This window comes from Ursus americanus, chromosome 20, assembly GCF_024610735.1.
Source record: "Ursus americanus isolate L20-20 chromosome 20, mUrsAme1.1.p, whole genome shotgun sequence".
NCBI lineage: Eukaryota > Metazoa > Chordata > Mammalia > Carnivora > Ursidae > Ursus > Ursus americanus.
In genome coordinates, this window is record NC_142146.1 from 51,717,440 (window position 1) to 51,735,895 (window position 18,456).

The following is an 18,456-nucleotide window of genomic DNA, read 5'->3' on the forward strand; positions in this document are numbered from 1 at the left end:
CTTCGACCCTATCTTCTAACCCTTTTGTATTTTTTATTACAAATTATCATTTGTTTAAATTTAAAGCTTTCTTATTCTTTGGGTGTTCCTCCTATTCTTGTTTGCTGGATCATCTTCTCATGTGTTTCTGAGGATATTAACAGTAATTTTTTTCTGCATGTTCCTTGTTTACTACAAGTTGCTTTTTTTCTTTCTGTTTTGGTTTATGTCTCTTACGATAAAAGCTTTCATCACGTGACTGGTTATCTTTTGTTGTATAATCACTAAAAAGTTAAAAAAGTTTACAGAGAGGGGCGCCTGGGTGGCTCAGTAGGTTAAGTGGTTGCCTTCAGTCTCAGGGTCCTTGGATTGAGCCCAGAGCCCCTGCGTAGGGTTCCCTGCTCAGGGGGAGTTTGCTTCTCCCTCTCCCTCTGCCTCTCCCCCCAGCTTGTGTGCACTCTCACTCTCTCGTGAGCTCTCTCTCTTGCTCTCTCTGTCAAATACATAAATAAAATCTTAAAAAATAAAAAAACGTTTACAGAGAAAAGTTTACTGTGTTTAAGGTTTTGGTTTGGTAACTGGTGGGCTTGGTTATAGGGTGATTGGATAAGGGCAGGGCCCCCTTTTTGGGGAGGGTATTTATATTTTCAAATATAAATATTCCTTTTTTTGACTAGTGTTAAGTTTTTGCAAAGAATCCTCTGCCCCAGTTCTTGGATCCAAGCACACGGAGTGCTGCAGTATTTACCATTAGACTGAAGACCTGCACTTTCCTTTAACTTCTATTTTAGCATCTTTTTGCCCTCTTTTACTGTGCCCCTGGACCTGTGCTTCATTGTTTCATCATTTTCCTAAAAAAACCCACCTTTCCTGCTGGGACTGGGGAGGAGTAGTGACTTTCTAGGTTGGATGGGGGAGGGGGCCTGGGAGATTACTTCTTTTACAAATTTTCAACTCCTTCCCTGTGTTTTAGTCTCATGACCTGTTGTGCCTGCTATGGTATTTGGTGTCTCAAATTCCCGAGCCTTTCTGATTTTTGCTGTGCGAACTGGCTTTTTGCTTGTTGGAATTCTCTGCAGTTGCGTGATATTCAACTTTCTTAGCTCCAAATCCTCCATCTGGTTTTCATTTGCTAAAACTTTATTGACATATCTTGTCTACTGTTCCTGTTGTTTTCTCTTTTAGTCTCTTTATTCTTGTGAATTTATACTTTTTGATCCTTTCACTCTCATTTTAGTATTTTTTAACCAGATACTAAGATTATAATAAAAACTCATCTTACTTTAAATGGTTATTTGTGGGTATAACTGTCTAAAGATGAAAACAAGAAAGGACGGAAAAGCCAGGAAATAGGAAAATTTAGGTGGTGGTTGTTATAGCTCAATTACGTACACATTCTTTAATGGAAATATACATACACACATACAGATGTTATATATTATATCTGTGTGAATATTTAAACATGTATATATGTACATTTATATTGTCTATATATGTATAATTTCATAATCGTAGTATTTTGAAGCTGGAAAGGCTCATGTGATCTTTTAACTAGGGCAATTTCATTTTTCAGTGAGAAAACTGGCTTAGATACACTAGTGATTTACTGAAAGTTTCAAAACCAAGTCTTTCCAGTATTTTGTTAACTGTAAAATGTTAGAACTGTGAACATTTTGGAGGTTCAGAACTATATTTAAAGTTTAATTCTGATTCTAGGTAAATAGCTTGGAATTTTGAATTTAGTCCTGACAGCGATTTTCAAGTGGTATTGTATTAGAATCAGGGAGCGGATGGCTCATCTGACCATTCTGAAAACAAAGCTGTAATTTAACACATTGCTTTGTTTATAGTAATGATATTAACTTATTTTGAATAATATTAAAGGGAAGCATGAGATTTTTATTTATCTGATCCATTAACTTTATCTTAACCATTGATAGGATGGATTTCATGAGACCGTAAAAGCTAACTTTATGAATCAACTGAGTTAATTCTTAGGTATAAAAACCTTAAGCTCTTTTTCTGTATGTTTTTTTCCCTTTTCTATACTAAATATACAAACATTACCACGCCATATAGAAAATAGTGTAAAACAAAGAAAAAAAATTACCCGGTTTCATCATTTCAATATTATCAATTATTTTGGGGGCAGTTGGTTGAGAGTCAGTGGCTCAGTCTTTTAAGAGTCTGGGTGGTTCAGTAGGTTAAGAGTCTGCCTTTGGCTTGGGTCATGATCCCAGGGTCCTAGAATCCAGCCCCACATTGGGCTCCCTGCTCAGTGGGGAATCTGCTTCTCCCTCTCTCTCTCCCCCTCCTCTCGGCTCCTGTTCTTACTCTCTCTCTCAAATAAATAAATAAAATCTTAAAAAAAAATTATCAATTATCTTCAATTTTGCTGTTACTCGTGAGTACACACATTACATATACATGTATGTATACATATATGTGGGGGGAAGGGCACAGGGCGAGGAAGAGAGAATCTTAAGCAGGTTGCATGCCTAGCACAGAGCCTGACACGGGGCTTGATCTCACAACACTGATATCGTGACTTGAGCTGAAATCAAGAGTTAGATACTTAACCGACTGAGACACCCAGGCGCCCCCTCATAGGTGCATATTTTCATAAATTGTAGTCTCCGTAGGTATGGTTTTAATAGTGTTCCAATGATTAGCTTCATGAATATAGTTTCCTTTTATTTTATTTATTTATTTTTAAAATAATTTTTATTTTTTTATTTTTATTTATTTATTTGTTTATTTATTTATTTATTTATTTATTTATTTTAAGATTTTATTTATTTATTTGACAGAGATATAGACAGCCAGTGAGAGAGGGAACACAAGCAGGGGGAGCGGGAGAGGAAGAAGCAGGCTCATAGCTGAAGAGCCTGATGTGGGGCTCGATCCCATAACGCCGGGATCACGCCCTGAGCTGAAGGCAGGCGCTTAACTGCTGTGCCACCCAGGCGCCCCTCTATTTTTATTTTATTTTTTTATAATAATTTTTCATTATATTATGTTAGTTACCATACAGTACATCCCTAGTTTTTGATGTAAAGTTCCATGATTCATTACTTGCGTATAACATCCAGTGCACCATGCAATACGTGCCCTCCTTAATACCCATCACTGGCCTATCCCATTCTCCCACCTCCTCCCCTCTGAAGCCCTCAGTTTGTTTCCCAGAGTCCATAGTCTCTCATGGTTCATTCCCCGTTCTGTTTACCCCCCTTCCTTCTTCCCTTTCTTCTCCTACCGATCTTCCTACTTCTTATGTTCCATAAATGAGTGAAACCATATGATAATTGTCTTTCTCTGCTTGACTTATTTCACTTAGCATTATCTCCTACAGTCCTGTCCATGTTGCTGCAAATGTTGAGAAATTGTTCTTTTTGATGGCTGAGTAATATTCCATTGTATATATGGACCACATCTTCTTAATCCAGTCATCTGTTGAAGGGCATCTTGGCTCCTTCCACAGTTTAGCTATTGTGGACAATGCTGCTATGAACATTGGGGTGCATATGGCCCTTTTCTTCACTACGTCTGTGTCTTTGGGGTAAATACCCAGTAGTGCAATTGCTGGATCATAGAGTAGCTCAATTTTTAACTTTTTAAGGGACCTCCACACTGTTTTCTACAGTAGCTGTACCAATTTGCATTCCCACCAACAATGTAGGAGGGATCCCCTTTCTCCACATCCTCTCCAACATTTGTTGTTTCTTGCCTTGTCCATTTTTGCCATTCTAACTGGCATAAGGTGGTATCTTAGTGTGGTTTTGATTTGAATTTCCCTGATGGCTAATGATTTTGAACATTTTTTCATGTGTCTGTTAGCCATTTGTATGTCTTCATTGGAAAAGTGTCTGTTCATATCTTCTGCCCATTTTTTGGTTTGTTTATTTGTTTCTCGTGTATTGAGTTTGAGAAGTTCCTTGTAGATCTTGGATACCAGTCTTTTATCTGTAGTGTCATTTGCAAATATCTTCTCCCATTCCGTGGTCTGCCTCTTAGTTTTTTTGACTGTTTCCTTGGCTGTGCAGAAGCTTTTTATCTTGATGAAGTCCCACAAGTTCATTTTTTCTTTTGTTTCTCTTGCCTTTGGAGATGTGTCATGAAAAAAGTTGCCGTGGCCAATGTCAGAGAGGTTGCAGCCTATGTTCTCCTCTAGGATTTTGATGGATTCCTGTCTCACATTGAGGTCTTTCATCCATTTGGAGTTTATTTTTGTGTATGGTGTGAGTGAGTGGTCATGTTTCATTCTTTTGCATGTAGCTGTCCAGTTTTCCCAGCACCATTTATTGAAGAGACTGTCCTTTTTCCACTGGATGTTTTTTCCTGCTTTATCAAAGATTAGTTGCCCAAAGAGCCGAGGGTCCGTTTCTGGGTTCTCTATTCTGTTCCATTGGTCTACGTGTCTGTTTTTGTGCCAGTACCATGCTGTCTTTGTGATCACAGCTTTGTAGTATAGCTTGAAATCCGGCAGTGTGATGCCCCCAGCTTTGTTTTTCCTTTTCAACAGTTCCTTGGTGATTCGGGGCCTTTTCTGGTTCCACACAAATGTAAGGGCTGTTTGTTCCAGTTCCTTGAAAAATGTTACTGGTATTTTGATCGGGATGGCATTGAAAGTGTAGATTGCTCTGGGTAGCATGGACATTTTAACTATGTTAATTCTTCCGATCCATGAGCATGGAATATTTTTACATCTTTTTGTGTCTTTTTCAATGTCTTTTAAGAGTGATTTATAGTTTCTAGAATATAGATCCTTTACGTCTCTGGTTAAGTTAATTCCGAGATAACGTATGGTTTTTGGTGCTATTGTAAATGGAATGGATTCCCTAATTTCTCTTTCTTCAGTCTCATTGTTCGTGTATAGAAATGCAACTGATTTCTGAGCATTGATTTTGTATCCCACCACATTACTGAATTGCTCTATAAGTTCTAGTAGTTTGGGGGTGGAGTCTTTTGGGTTTTCTATATAGAGTATCATGTCATCTGTGAAGAGAGACAGTTTGACTTCTTCTTTGCCAATTTGGATACCTTTGATCCCTTTTTGTTGTCTGATTGCTGTTGCCAGGACTTCGAGTACTGTGCTGAATAATAATGGCGAGAGCGGGCATCCTCGTCGTGTTCCTGATCTTAAGGGAAAGGCTTTCAGCTTTTCCTCTTTGAGAATGATATTTGCTGTAGGCTTTTCATAGATGGTTTTTATGAAGTTGAGGAATGTACCCTCTATCCCTACAATCTGAAGGGTTTTAATCAGGAAAGGATGCTGTATCTTGTCAAATGCTTTTTCTGCATCAGTTGAGAGGATCATATGGTTCTTGACTCTTTTCTTGTTGATATGATCTATCACACTGATTGATTTGTGAATGTTGAACCACCCTTGCATCCCAGGGATGAATCCCACTTGGTCTTGATGGGTAATCCTTTTAATGTACTGTTGGATCCTATTAGCTATGATCTTGTTGAGAATTTTGGCTCCCATATTCATCAGGGAAATTGGTCTGTAATTCTCCTTTTTGATGGGGTCTTTGCCTGGTTTGGGTATCAAGGTAATACTGGCCTCATAGAATGAATTTGGTAATTTTCCTTCTGTTTCTATTTTTGAAACAGCTTTAGGAGAATAGGTATTATTTCTTCTTTGAAAGTTTGGTAGAATTCCCTGGGGAATCCATCAGGTCTGGACTCTTGTTTTTCAGGAGGTTTTTATAACTGCTTCAATCTCTTCATAATTAATCGGTCTGTTTAAAAAAATCAGTTTCTTCCTGTTTCAGTCTTGGTAGTTTATAGGTTTCCAGGAAGGCATCCATTTCTTCCAGGTTGTTTAATTTATTGGCATAAACCTATTGATAAAAGTTTCTCTTGATCCTTCCTATTTCATTAGTGTTGGTTGTGATCTCTCCCCTTTTATTCATAATTTTATTAATTTGGGTCCTTTCTCTGTTCTTTTGCATAAGTCTGGCCAGTGGTTTATCGATCTTATTTATTCTTTCAAAGAACCAGCTTCTACTTCTTTTGATCTGCTCTACTGTGGTCCTGGTTTCTAATTCATTGATCTCTGCTCTAATCTTGATCACCTGCCTTCTCGTGCATGGGTTAGGCCTGTTCTTCTGTTCCAGCTTCAGCTTCTTGAGGTGAGAATATAAAAACTGCATTTTAGATTTTTCTATTCTTTTGAGTGAGGCTTGGATGGCTATGTATTTTCCCCTTAGGACCGCTTTTGCAGTGTCCCATAGGTTTTGGACCGATGTGTTTTCATTCTCATTGGTCTCCAAAACTTGTTTAAACTGATTTTTAATTTTCTGGTTTACCCAATCATTCTTGAGCAGGATGGTTCTTAGTTTCCAAGTGTTTGAGTTTCTTCCAAATTTTTCCTTGTGATTGAGTTCCAGTTTCAAAGCATTGTGGTCTGAGAATATGCAGGGTATAATCTCAGTCTTTTGGTATCAGTTGAGACCTGTTTTGTGACCCAGTATATGGTCTATTTTGGAGAAAGTTCCATGTGCATTCGAAAAGAATGAGTATTCTGTTGTTCTGGGGTGTAGTGTTCTATATGTATCTATGAGGTCCATCTGGTCCAGTATGTCATTCAAAGCTCTTGTTTCTTTGTCGATTTTCTGCTTAGGTGATCTGTCTATTGCCAAGAGTGGAGTGTTGAGGTCCCCTACTATTAACGTAGTATTATCTATATGTCTCTTTATTCTGGTTAAGCGTTGGCTTGTGTATCTAGCTGCTCCCGTGTTGGGGACATAGATATTTATAATTGTCATATCCACTTGTTGGATACATCCTTTAAGAATAGTATAGTGTCCTTCTGTATCTCTAACAACAGTTTTAGTTTAAAATCTAATCTGTCTGATATGAGAATTGCTACCCCAGCTTTCTTTTGAGTTCCATTGGCATGAAAAATGGTTTTCCATCCCTTCACTTTCAGTCTGGATGTATCTTTAGGTTCAAAATGAATCTCTTGTAGACCGCAAATGGATGGGTCATGTCTTTTTATCCAATATGCAACCCTGTGGCATTTTATGGGAGCATTTAGGCCGTTCACATTGAGAGTGATTATTGAGAGATATGATTTTAATGATGTCATGTTGCCTGTGAAGTGTTTCTATAGATTGTACGTTTCTGTTCTGTATCACTCTTGGGGCCTTTTTACTTTTATAGAACCCCCCTTAATATCTCATGTAGGGCTGGTTTGGTGGTTACAAATTCCTTCAGTTCTGCTGATCCTGGAAGGTCCTTATCTCTCCATCAATTCTGAGTGACAGCCTTGCTGGATAAAGGATCCTTGGCTGCATATTCTTCTTAGATAGAGCTTTGAAAATACCCTGCCAACCCTTCCTAGCCTGCCAGGTCTCTGTAGACAGGTCTGACGTTATTCTGATATTTTTCCCTCTGTACATAAGGATTTTCTTCCCCCTGGCCGCTTTCAATGCTGTATCCTTGGATCTAATATTTGCGAAATGCACTGTGACGTGGTGTGGTGTAAGTCTGCTCTCATTGACTTTGGGAGGGGTCCTGTCTGCCTCTTGGACATGAATGCTTGTTTCCTTTGCCAGATTAGGGAAGTTCTCAGCTACAATTAGTTCAAATATCTCTTCTAGACCTCTCTCTTTCTCCACCCCCTCGGTGATGCTGATGATTCTGACATTGGAACGTTTCACTGAGTCAGTAATCTCCCGTAATCTATATTCTTGAGATTGGATTTTTTTGAGGCAAGTTTCTGTTTTAACTTTCTATTCTACCATCCCATCCTCCAGTTCACTAATTCGTTCTGCCTCATTTACCCTGGCCATCAGAGCATCTAGTTGAGACTGCATTTGATTCATAGCATTTTTAATTTCTGCCAGATTTGCTCTCATTTCCACCCTTAGAAATTCTATATTCTCATTAATATTTTTGTTAATACTTTTTTCAAGACTACATATCATCTTGACCATTGTTACTCTGAACTCCATTTCTGACAATTTGGTTTTATCCATATCCATCAGTTCTGTGGCAGAGGCCACAGACTCATTATCTTTTCTTTGCTGGGGGGTATTTCTCCTTCTAGTCACTGTCATGAGGAGAGGTTGTGGGGATGCCCGGAGCCCAAATTATTGACAAGGACCCAGGCAGTGTGCAGTTGTTTTATAGGGACCTTAGGGATGTGGCTTCTTGATTTTTCAGCCTGCCTTCTGGGGGAGGGGCCTGCCGTGCTGATACTCAGGCAACCCTGTTTGGGTAGAGTCGCCCTGTCGCTTGCAAGGAGATGGGGATGGGCACAATGTGAACCGGTATTTCCGGGCTTTTGTTCTCTGGCGGTTTTCCCTGGCAGTTTTCTGTGACTCTTCAGAGAGTCAGAGCAGCAGTGGCTGTGTCCCAGCCTCTGTCTCAGAACAGAGAGATCGCAGTCCGCTCTCCACTGAGCTCTCTTGGCCACTTTAACTCTGTTTTTGTCGGTGCTGTTAAAAACCCTGCAGCCTCCCGGGTTGTGCGCCCCACAGCCGCTCTCCCAGCTCTCACTTCCAGGGCCGGCACATCTTTGTCCTTTGTGCCTCCAACACTGCCAGCCGCCCCCGGTTCCCACACATGCTTCTGAGCTCCCTGCTCCCTTATGGCTCGCACATGATCAGGAGCATCGGTTTTCAATTTGGACGCACGTGCTCCCGAGCTCCTGGTTTTAGTCTGGTTCCAGTGAGCGCTCCGGAACTCCGGTTTTCAGTCTGGTCCCGCACGCATTCCCAGGCTCACGGTCTCAGTCTGCTCTCTTGTGGGTGCCGGTCCACGAGTCCGCCTGCTCCCCAGTGCAAGTGGCTACTGCTTCCCGGCACTGGAGCGCGTCGGCTCCCTCCCCCTTCCGTTTATCTTCTGATATCTGTGCGTGGATTCATGGCTCCCCACTTCATACCTCAGTACTCAGCACTGGAGATGTTTGTTTGTAGAGATCCTGATGTATCTTCCTGCGTCTCCGGCTGATTCCGTGGGTGTTCAGAATGGTCTGGTAGATATCCAGCTCGACTCGGGAACAGCTGAGAAAGGGTCTCCTACTCCTCCGCCATCTTTTCTCCCCCTTTGCAGAAAGTGGTCGCTTTTCTGTTCATAGAGTTTCTGCTACTCTTTTCTTTGTTCTCCAGTTGCATTCATAGGTATTCAGAATGGTTTGGTAGCTCTCTAGCTGAATTCCTGGGACCAGACGAACTTTAGGTCTCGTGCTCCTCCGCCATCTTGGAACCGCCTACTATAGTTTCCTTTTAAGAAAAACTTTGCAGATATATTCTTAGAAGTAGGATTGCTTTGTAAAAAAAAAAAATCAACATTTTTATGACTCGTTATTTAAATTGCTTAATTGCTTTCTGGAAGGATTATACTATCACTTTATATAGGAACTAGCAGTGTGCAGAGTTGACTGACTTCACAATAACTTCATCAACTCTGGTACTTTATTATTATTTTTTTAAGATTTTATTTATTTGACAGAGAGAGCACAGGCAGGGGAGGCTGAGATAGAGGGAGAAGCAGGCTCCCCACTGAGCAGGGAGCCAATGCAGGGCTGATCCCAGGACACTGGGATCATGACCTGAGCTGAAGGCAGATGCTTAACCGACTGAGCCACCTAGGGCCCCCAACTTTAGTACTTTAGTGAACATTTCCTTCCTCCCTGAGATTTCACCAGTGAAGTGGTGATAGTGCATCATTTCAGTTTGTACTTTTTTGATGACTAATGAGGTTTTATCCATTTAGAAATTTAGAATTTTTAGTTAGAAAAATGTAATTCTAAAAGATAGTAAAATACTTTTTATATTTAAGGAATTTGGAAATGAAGGATTAGTGGTTGATCCCTAAACCAAGTATTATATAATTAATGATAAGTGCAACTTAAAATGTAAGACAATTATTATAATGAGCTGTTCTCAGTATTGACTCTTTTGAGAGACATTTGAAAAAATTATGGACAAATTTAAATTGTTCATAAATTTAAAAAACAGTCAATTGATAATCCTAGAGACTATACTAGAGCAATTTCTCATGTCTTGTCAATAAGCCAATACATTTAAAGTTTTACTTTAAATGAGACCTTTTAAATTTTTACAAGGTTCTACAAAAATTATTATTATCCATTGTGCCATTGTGCTTGAATTAATTCTCTTTGAATTTGAACTTAGAGAAATGGGACGCCGGTCATCAGATACCGAAGAAGAAAGCAGAAGCAAGAGAAAAAAGAAACACCGCCGACGGTCATCTTCAAGTAGTTCTTCAGATAGTAGAACATACAGCCGAAAGAAAGGTGGACGGAAATCAAGGTCAAAGTCAAGATCTTGGTCCAGAGATCTTCAGCCTCGCTCTCATTCATATGATAGAAGGTGATATTCATAATCTTCACTTATTTGGTAATGAGAGTAACATTCTTTAGAGTTCATATGTTTTTGTACTTTTAATTTTTCTGGGTAAACCTTTTTTTTTTTTAGTGGTTATGTATTTATGAGGGTTAGGTCCCAACCTAAAAGTTTTTTTTTTTTTTTAATTTTTACTTTTTTATTTGAGTATGTTATATTAGTTTCAGGTTTACAATTTAGCGATTTGACAAATTTATATATTATGCTATGTTCACAAGTATAGCTCCCATCTGTCCCATTACATCACCATTACAGTATCATCGACTGTATTCTTTATGTGCTGCTTTTTATTCCTATGCTCTACTCATTTCATGACTGGAGGCCTGTATCTCCCTTTCCCCTTCACCCGTTTGGTCCAACCCTCCCCCAGAGGTTTTCCTTCTTCCAGGCCCAGTTCATGGATCTAGTGTCTTCTTCCTTTGCCTATTCTTTGTAGATGTAAACTGGTGTAGTTCTCATAACGTATTATCTGATAATATTTGAAAGGATTGCATACTACTGAACACCCCTTATGTCTTAATTAGTAGCCGATCCAATCACTAAATTATGAATCAGTCATCTGACTCTTCAAGAGGAGTAACATTTTATTTCTATTTGCTTCTAAGGATTGAGAAATAGTAAAAATGAAATGATTCTTTAGAATCTAGATGATTTCCCTTTAATGCCTGTAAAAAATTTTTTTTAAAAGATTTTATTTATTTTAGAGAGAGAGAGAGAGAATGAGAACACGAGCAGGGTGAGGGGCAGAGGGAGAAGTAGACTCCCTGTTGAGCAGGGAGCCTAATGTGGGGCTTGATCCCAGGACCCCAAGATCATAACCTGAGCCGAAGACAGTCGCTTAACTGACTGAGCCACCCAGGCACCCGTAAACATTTTTTATAGCAATGACACTTGATTGTATTTTATTTCAGACGCAGGCATCGATCAAGCAGTAGCTCTTCTTATGGCTCTAGAAGAAAACGAAGTCGAAGTCGTTCAAGGGGTCGAGGGAAATCCTATAGAGTTCAGAGATCTAGGTCAAAAAGCAGAACAAGAAGGTATGCCATATCAGATATTTATTGCTTTGTAACAAACTATTTCCAAACTTAGTGATCTAAAGCAACAATCTCTAATGTTCTCATGATTTTATGATTTTGACTGAATTCAGCTAGCAGTTTTTTTGCTAGTCTCATCTGGGGTCACTCATCCTATTGGCTTTTCATCTTCCGGTAGGCTGGACTGGGCTTTTTCATATGATGGAGGAAATTTTTGAAGAAAGTAAGTGAAGAAGCTGTAAAATCTTTCAAGATCTTGCTTCAATGTGTTAAGGAATGAGTTTGTGTCCCCCATAAATTCGTATGTTGAAGTCTCAACCCCCAGTGTAATTATATTTGAAGATAGGGCCGTTATTGGAGGTATTTAAGGTTAAGGTTGAATGAGGTCATAGGGTGGAGCTTTAATCCTGTAGGGCTTGTGGCCTTATAAGAAGAGGAAGAGAGACTTTCTCTCCTATGAGTATGCACTCAGAGGAAAGGCCATGTGAAGACATAGTGAAAAGGTGGATATTTACCATCTTTTCAGCCAGGAAGGGAGCCCTTACCAGGAATCAAATCAGCTGGCATCTTCATTTTGGACTTAGAGCCTCCAGAACCATGAGAAATAAATTTATGTTGTTTTAGCTGTGCAGTCTGCGGGATTTTGTTATCGTAGCCGGAACAGACTAATACACAGCTAGACTAATACACTAATGCACAGACTAATACTCCACCTGTGTTTTTTTGCTGTGCTCAAGGGTCCATAATAAAGAGAATAGCCTATCTGGAGTCAGTTGTACATTTGGGCAATGGTAGAAAATTTGGTTGAATAGGATGGGGACTGTGGTATTGACGGACTCGATAAAAAGAGGCATTCAGCAATTATTGAAGGTTTTGAGCAAAAGAATGTTAGGATGAAAAACATTTTAGGCAGATCAGTTTCTTTTCTCTTAGTTCTTCATACTACTATTAGGCTCTACTTGTGGGGGTGTATTAGCAGCCTGGTTTTGTTATTTAGGGCACAAAATTTTATAAATCACTGTGTGAATCTGAAGTTGGATAATAGCAGTAAAGTTCAAATGTTTAGCTTTCTGGCCTTGTGTTATTTGGCCTCAGCCTCCTGTTGTTTGTCATACTCCATGGCTAAGCCACTCTGGTATCACATGCCTTATTTCCCATTCATGTCCTGGAGTTGCTAGCTTTGTTTCTTTGAGCATGCTCTTTCTTCCCCTTTCTTGCAGTATCTGTAACTTTGTGAAACCTTCCTATCTTTTAATGTTTAGTTCTATTTAACCTTTAATTCTTTCTCAGTCCTTTTTTGATTTTTCACTCCCAAGTCAAATTCAATCCCTCCTTTTTTGACCCCCATCACATGTGGTTCCTGATTTTTAACACTTACATTTTGAATATTATGTTTTGTTATTCTCATATATTATAAATTCTTGCAAGGGGATCCTCTTGTTACCTAGCAAGATGCTTTGCTAGTAAACGTGCCTTGATTTGAGTGAATGTTTAATTTGGGAAATGAAGTTAGGTAGAGTGCTTGGTTTTGTAGCAAGAAAATGTTTTATTGTTTTATTGATTTGTAGAAAGAAAGCTTTATTTTGGATGTATTGATTTGTCTAAAAAGAGGCTTATTACCAGAAAACAACTTCAGTTGAAGTTTCCCATCAGTGGGAACAAAAATAATAATTCATGCTTTTTATGGTCTTTTTTAGTTTATAAAGTATTTTCGTATTTACACATATACTCCTATATATTTTCACATGTGTCAGTCATTTATAGTTTGATTCCAAGCATCAAGGTTTTAACGGAGGGAAGTTTTGTAACCATTGGAAAGGCTCAGGGAATTAGGGAAGCTGTCACTGATTATTTTAAATTGAAGCATGGCAGCTGGTTGTTTGCTCAGAAGTCACTGGAAGTTTTAAGTACTCTTTCAGTTTGTGGTACGAAGTGGGTGGTTCTCAAGATATTTACCTGGAAGCTGTTTTTCTGCCCAGTTATCTACTTAGAACTGTCTCCAAAGGGGAACCTGGAAATGTTAATTTCTGTTTCTTTGCGATGCAAGGAAGACCTTCAAAAGAGTAGCAGTGATGTCTAGTCAACCACAAACTAGCACATATGCATTTAGTAATTTGAGTTTTATAACTCTGTCAAGGTGTCATGCACGGTAATACCTTTATTTTGTATATTAGAAAACAAGTTCAGAGGTTTATTCAAAACAGCAACTTCTCAACCTCTTGCATCGACACTTTGGCGTTTAACTACAATAACTAATCTGGAGTCACTAAAAAGTCTTAAATTTGGAGAAAATACATTATCCATGTCCTATATACATATTATTTTGGAAAGTATATTTTAGGAATTTATTCTTCAAAATGCTTGAACTAAATGAGTTTAATCTTGGTTTAACAAGAAAATTTAACAACTCATTCCTTGAGTTAACCAAAGCTATAATTTGAACAGAGAAGATGAAAGTAGTGAGTTTTTCAAAGAAAAAAATACTATATGATTCTCAGTCTGAAGGTTTGTTGTTAATGGTCTCCGCTTTTTAATAGAAATGAGTGATTTCAGTTGTGGTAAGTCAAAACTTCCAGAAAACTTGTTACATATGTAAAAAGTAATTGAAAGAGAAAGCATGTTCTGGGGGATGGCAGGAGGGAAGTTGAATGTGTGAAGTTTGCTGCAGTTTCTGGTGATAAGTTATAGAGTAATTAGGTGATTATAATTTTTTAATATAATTTTAATATAGTTTTTACATTCTCTAAGTATTCAAGTTGTGACATATATCACTTCCTTTTGCGACAGTGAGGAATCTACTCCTGTTATCCACAGTATATTTACTTATTTCTTCATTCTGGAGTACACAGAAAGTAGTTTCAGAATTGCTGATATATACCCCTGTAAAAAAACCACACACATAAAGAGTCAGTAATTTTTTTTTTAAGATTTATGTATTTATTTTTAGAGAGAGAGAATAAGAGAGCACAAGAGCGCGTGCGTGCACAAACCAGAGGGGCAGAGGGAGAAGAATCTGAAATAGAGTCCCTGCTGAGCATGGAGCCGGCACAGGGCTCAGTCTCAGGGCCCTGAAGTCATGACCTGAGCCAAAACCAAGAGCTGGATGCTTAACTGACTGTGCCACCCAAGTGTCCCTAGAGTCAATAATTTTTTATGCTTTTCATCTTTACTGTGCTTCTTCACTTTATTGTTAATTTCTTTGAAGAGTTAGGTTTATTTGTTTTTGTTTATATTTCATTTTATGTTTTTTTATCCCCCTAAGTTTAAAACTTTTATTTGTCCCCCCTTTATTTTATTTTTTTATTTTTAATTTTTTAAAGTTTGTTTATTTATTTTTATTAATCTTTATACCCAACATGGGGCTCAAACTCAACATCCTGAGACCGAGTTGTGTGCTCTACTGACTGAGCCAGCAAGGCACTCCTCCTCTCTTTATTTTAGTAGGTGAAACATTAATATGTTTCCAACAGACAGCACTATACTAAAAAGGTATACCAGAGAAATAGCCCTCCCCTTTCTCCTTTTATCTTATTCCTAACCACTCCGTAGGTAACTAATCCTATTGCGTTTTAGTTTTCTTCTGTTTCTTTTTAAACAAAGCAGTATTATATCCGTGGCATACTGTAGATATTCTTTTGTACTTTGTTCTTTTTGTTTACTAATATATCTTGGAAAGAACTCCATGTCCATTAACAGTAATCTTTCTCTCTTTTATTTTTTTTAAATGGCTGCTTAGTTTCTCATTGTGTGGCTGTATCCTAAATAGCTTAGCCTCTCTCCTAGCTATGGACATTAAGGATACTTCCTATATTATGTAGTTGCTAAGAAGCTGCCATGGATAACCTTGTACATGAGTATTTTTGTATTGTTGGAGGTATCTTTTCATTGTAAACTCCTAGAAATAGGATTGCTAGATGAAAAGGTAAATAAGTTTGTAGTTTTGTTAGAAATTGCCAAATTCCTATCATTAATACACGAGAGTCTTGTTTCCTCACAGCGTCATCAATAGAATGTGTTGTCCTATTTAAATGTTTGCCAATCTGATAGATGAGAAATGGTTTTGTAATGCAGTTTTGGTTTTCATTTCTTCTTACCGTAAGTGAAGCTGAACATCTTTTTATATGTTTGGGGGCCATTTTTCTGTCGTTTTTGTGTGTGAATTTTCTCTTCATGTCTTTTGGGTTTTGATATTTTTTTCTTTCATTTTTAAGAGGTACTAGGTAGATTAACCCTTTAGCTATAACTCATATGGCAAATACTTTCTCTTAGTTTTTCAGTTGTTTTTTGTCTTTGTTCATGCTCTTTGTAGGCCATGCAAAAGCTTTTTTATGTGGTCAGATTTATCACTCAGTGCATCTTCCCTTACATCCAGATAAAGAGGAATTCACTGATGTATGTTTTTAGCATACCTGTTTATTTCATTTTCTATATTTATGTCTTTCATATATGTGGATTTATTCTTTTCAATGCTAGGAGGTATAGATCTATTTTCTTTTTTCAATTGGTTGTTGTCACATCACCATTTATTAAAAAAAGTCCATCTTTGCTCCAGTGATTTATGATGTCCCCCTTTATTGATAAACTAAATTTCACTACTACTTGGGTCTTTTTCTTGATATGCATATTCCACTGGCCTGCTTTTCGTTTATGCACTAGTACCACACTTCTAATTAGAGAAACTTCACAGTGTGTGTGTTTGCGTGTGTGTATTTTTTTTATTTTTAGAGAGTTGGGGAAGGGGCAGAAGGAAGAGAGAACCCCAGGCAGACTCCACATCCATCATGGAGCCCAACCTGGGGCTCCATCTCATGACTCTGAGATCATGACCTGAGTCAAAATCAAGAGTTGGTCCCTTAATCAACTGAACGCCCCAGGCGCCCCAGAAACTTCACAATATACTTCAATGTGGGGTAAGGCTAAGTCCCCCTTTGACTTTTAGCTCTTCTTTTTCAGTGTTCTCTTGCTATTATTTTCATGTGAACTGTTTTTTTTTTTCATATAAACTTTGATATTAACTCATTTACGTCCATTAAAAAAACTTTCTGGTGTCTTTATTGGGAGTATTAAACTTGTAAATTATGGAGAACTGACATTTTTATCATGTTGAGTTGTTCTAAGAGCAGAGGGATGGTTTTTCATTTGTTCTAGGCAAGTTTTTTTTGCTATTCAGGAGTGTTTTAAAGTTTTTCTCATATAAATCTTGTTTATTTCTTCCTTTTCTTTTTCTTTTTTTTTTACAAGCTCAGTGTTTTCGTGCCCCTTCCTTTACAAAAGCTGTGTGTGTGTGTTGTAAGGACTTTTTTTTTTTTTTTTTAAAGATTTTATTTATTTATTTATTCAACAGAGATAGAGACAGCCAGCAAGAGAGGGAACACAAGCAGGGGAAGTGGGAGAGGAAGAAGCAGGCTCCTAGCAGAGGAGTCTGATGTGGGGCTTGATCCCGTAACGTCGGGATCACGCCCTGAGCCGAAGGCAGACGCTTAGCTGCTGTGCCATCCAGGCGCCCCGTAAGGACTTTTTTTTTTATAACGATTCAACAATTTTTTTTTTAAGATTTTATTTATTTATTTGACAGAGAGAGAGAGAGCGTGCACAAGCAGTGAGAGCGGGGGTGGGAGAAGCAGGATCCCTGCTGAGCAGGGAGCCCAACACAGGGCTCGATCCCAGGATCCCGAGATCATGACCTGAGCCAAAGGCAGACGCTCAACCAACTGAGCCACCCAGGTGCCCCGTGTGTGTTTTTTTACACACAGTGTCACATTAGTTTGTACAACATAATGATTAGACAGATTTATATGTTATGCTAAGCTTGCCACAAATGTAGCTATCATCTGTCACCGTACAACACTATTACAATACTGTTGACTATATTCCCTATGCTATACCTTTTATCCCCATGAAATATTCATTCCAAAACTGGAAGCCTGTACCTCCCACTCTTCTTCACCCATTTTACCCATCCCTCAACCCCGTCCCCTCTGGCAGCCATCAATTTGTTCTCTGTATTTATGGGTCTATTTCTGCTTTTTATGTTTACTCACTTGTTTTGTTTTTTAGATTCCACATAAAAGTGAAATCATATGGTATTTGTTTTTGTCTGACTTATTTCACCCTCTAGGTGTCGCAAATGGCAAGATCTCATTCTTTTTTATGGCTGAGTAATACTCGTGTGTGTGTGTGTGTGTGTGTGTGTGTGTGTGTACACATATAGGTATACATATATATAGTATTTTTATTTTTAATTTTTTAAGGAAACTGCATACTGTTTTCCACAGTGACTGCACTAGTTTTCATTCCCACCAATAGTGCGTGAGGGTTTCCTTTTCTCTACACCCTTGCCAACACATATTTCTTGTCTTTTTGATTCTAGCCATTCTGACAGGTATGAAGTGATATCTCATTGTGGTTTTGATTTGCATTTCTCTGATGATGAGTCATGTTGAGCATCTTTTCCTTTGTCTGTTGGCCACCTGTATGTTGTCTTTTTTAGAAAACTTACCTGTGTCCTCCACCTATTTATTAATTGGATTGTGTGTGTTTTCTCGGAGTGTGTGTGTGTGTTTTGGTGTTGGATTGTAGAAGTTCTTTATAGATTTTGAATATTACCTCTTATCAAATATATTATTTGCAAATATCTTCTCTCATTCAGTAGTGTACCCTTTTTTGATGGTTTCCTTCACAATGCAAAAGCTTTTTATTTTGGTGTAGTCCCAAAAGTCTACATTTGCTTTTGTTTCCCTTCCCTGAGGAAACATATCTAGAAAACTATTGCTAAAGCTGATGTCAGATTACTGCCTGTGTTTTCTAGGAGTTTTATGGTTTTGGGTCTCACATTTAGGTCTTTAATACATTTTATTTTTGTGTATACTGTAAGCTGGTGGTCCAATTTCATTTTATTGCATGTAGCTGTCTAGTTTTCCCAACACCATTTGTTGGAAAGACTGGTTTTTCCCATTGTGTATTCTTGCCTTCTTTGTCGTAGACTAAACCAAATAATCATGGGTTTATTTCTGGGCTCTATTCTGTTCCATTGACCTATGTGTCCATTTTTTGTGCTAGTA

General features: G+C 38.2%; 1 protein-coding gene across 1 annotated transcript in view; it reads left to right on the forward strand.

Annotated features, from left to right (window-relative positions):
* The window catches only part of RSRC1 (arginine and serine rich coiled-coil 1), a 409,375-nt gene that overhangs the window by 10,496 nt on the left and 380,423 nt on the right, over positions 1–18,456 (forward strand). Inside the window, exons 3-4 of the mRNA XM_087870329.1 lie at positions 10,131–10,328; positions 11,273–11,398. Coding sequence (XP_087726455.1) covers positions 10,131–10,328; positions 11,273–11,398 — 324 coding nt within the window. The remainder of the gene's footprint in view (positions 1–10,130; positions 10,329–11,272; positions 11,399–18,456) is intronic.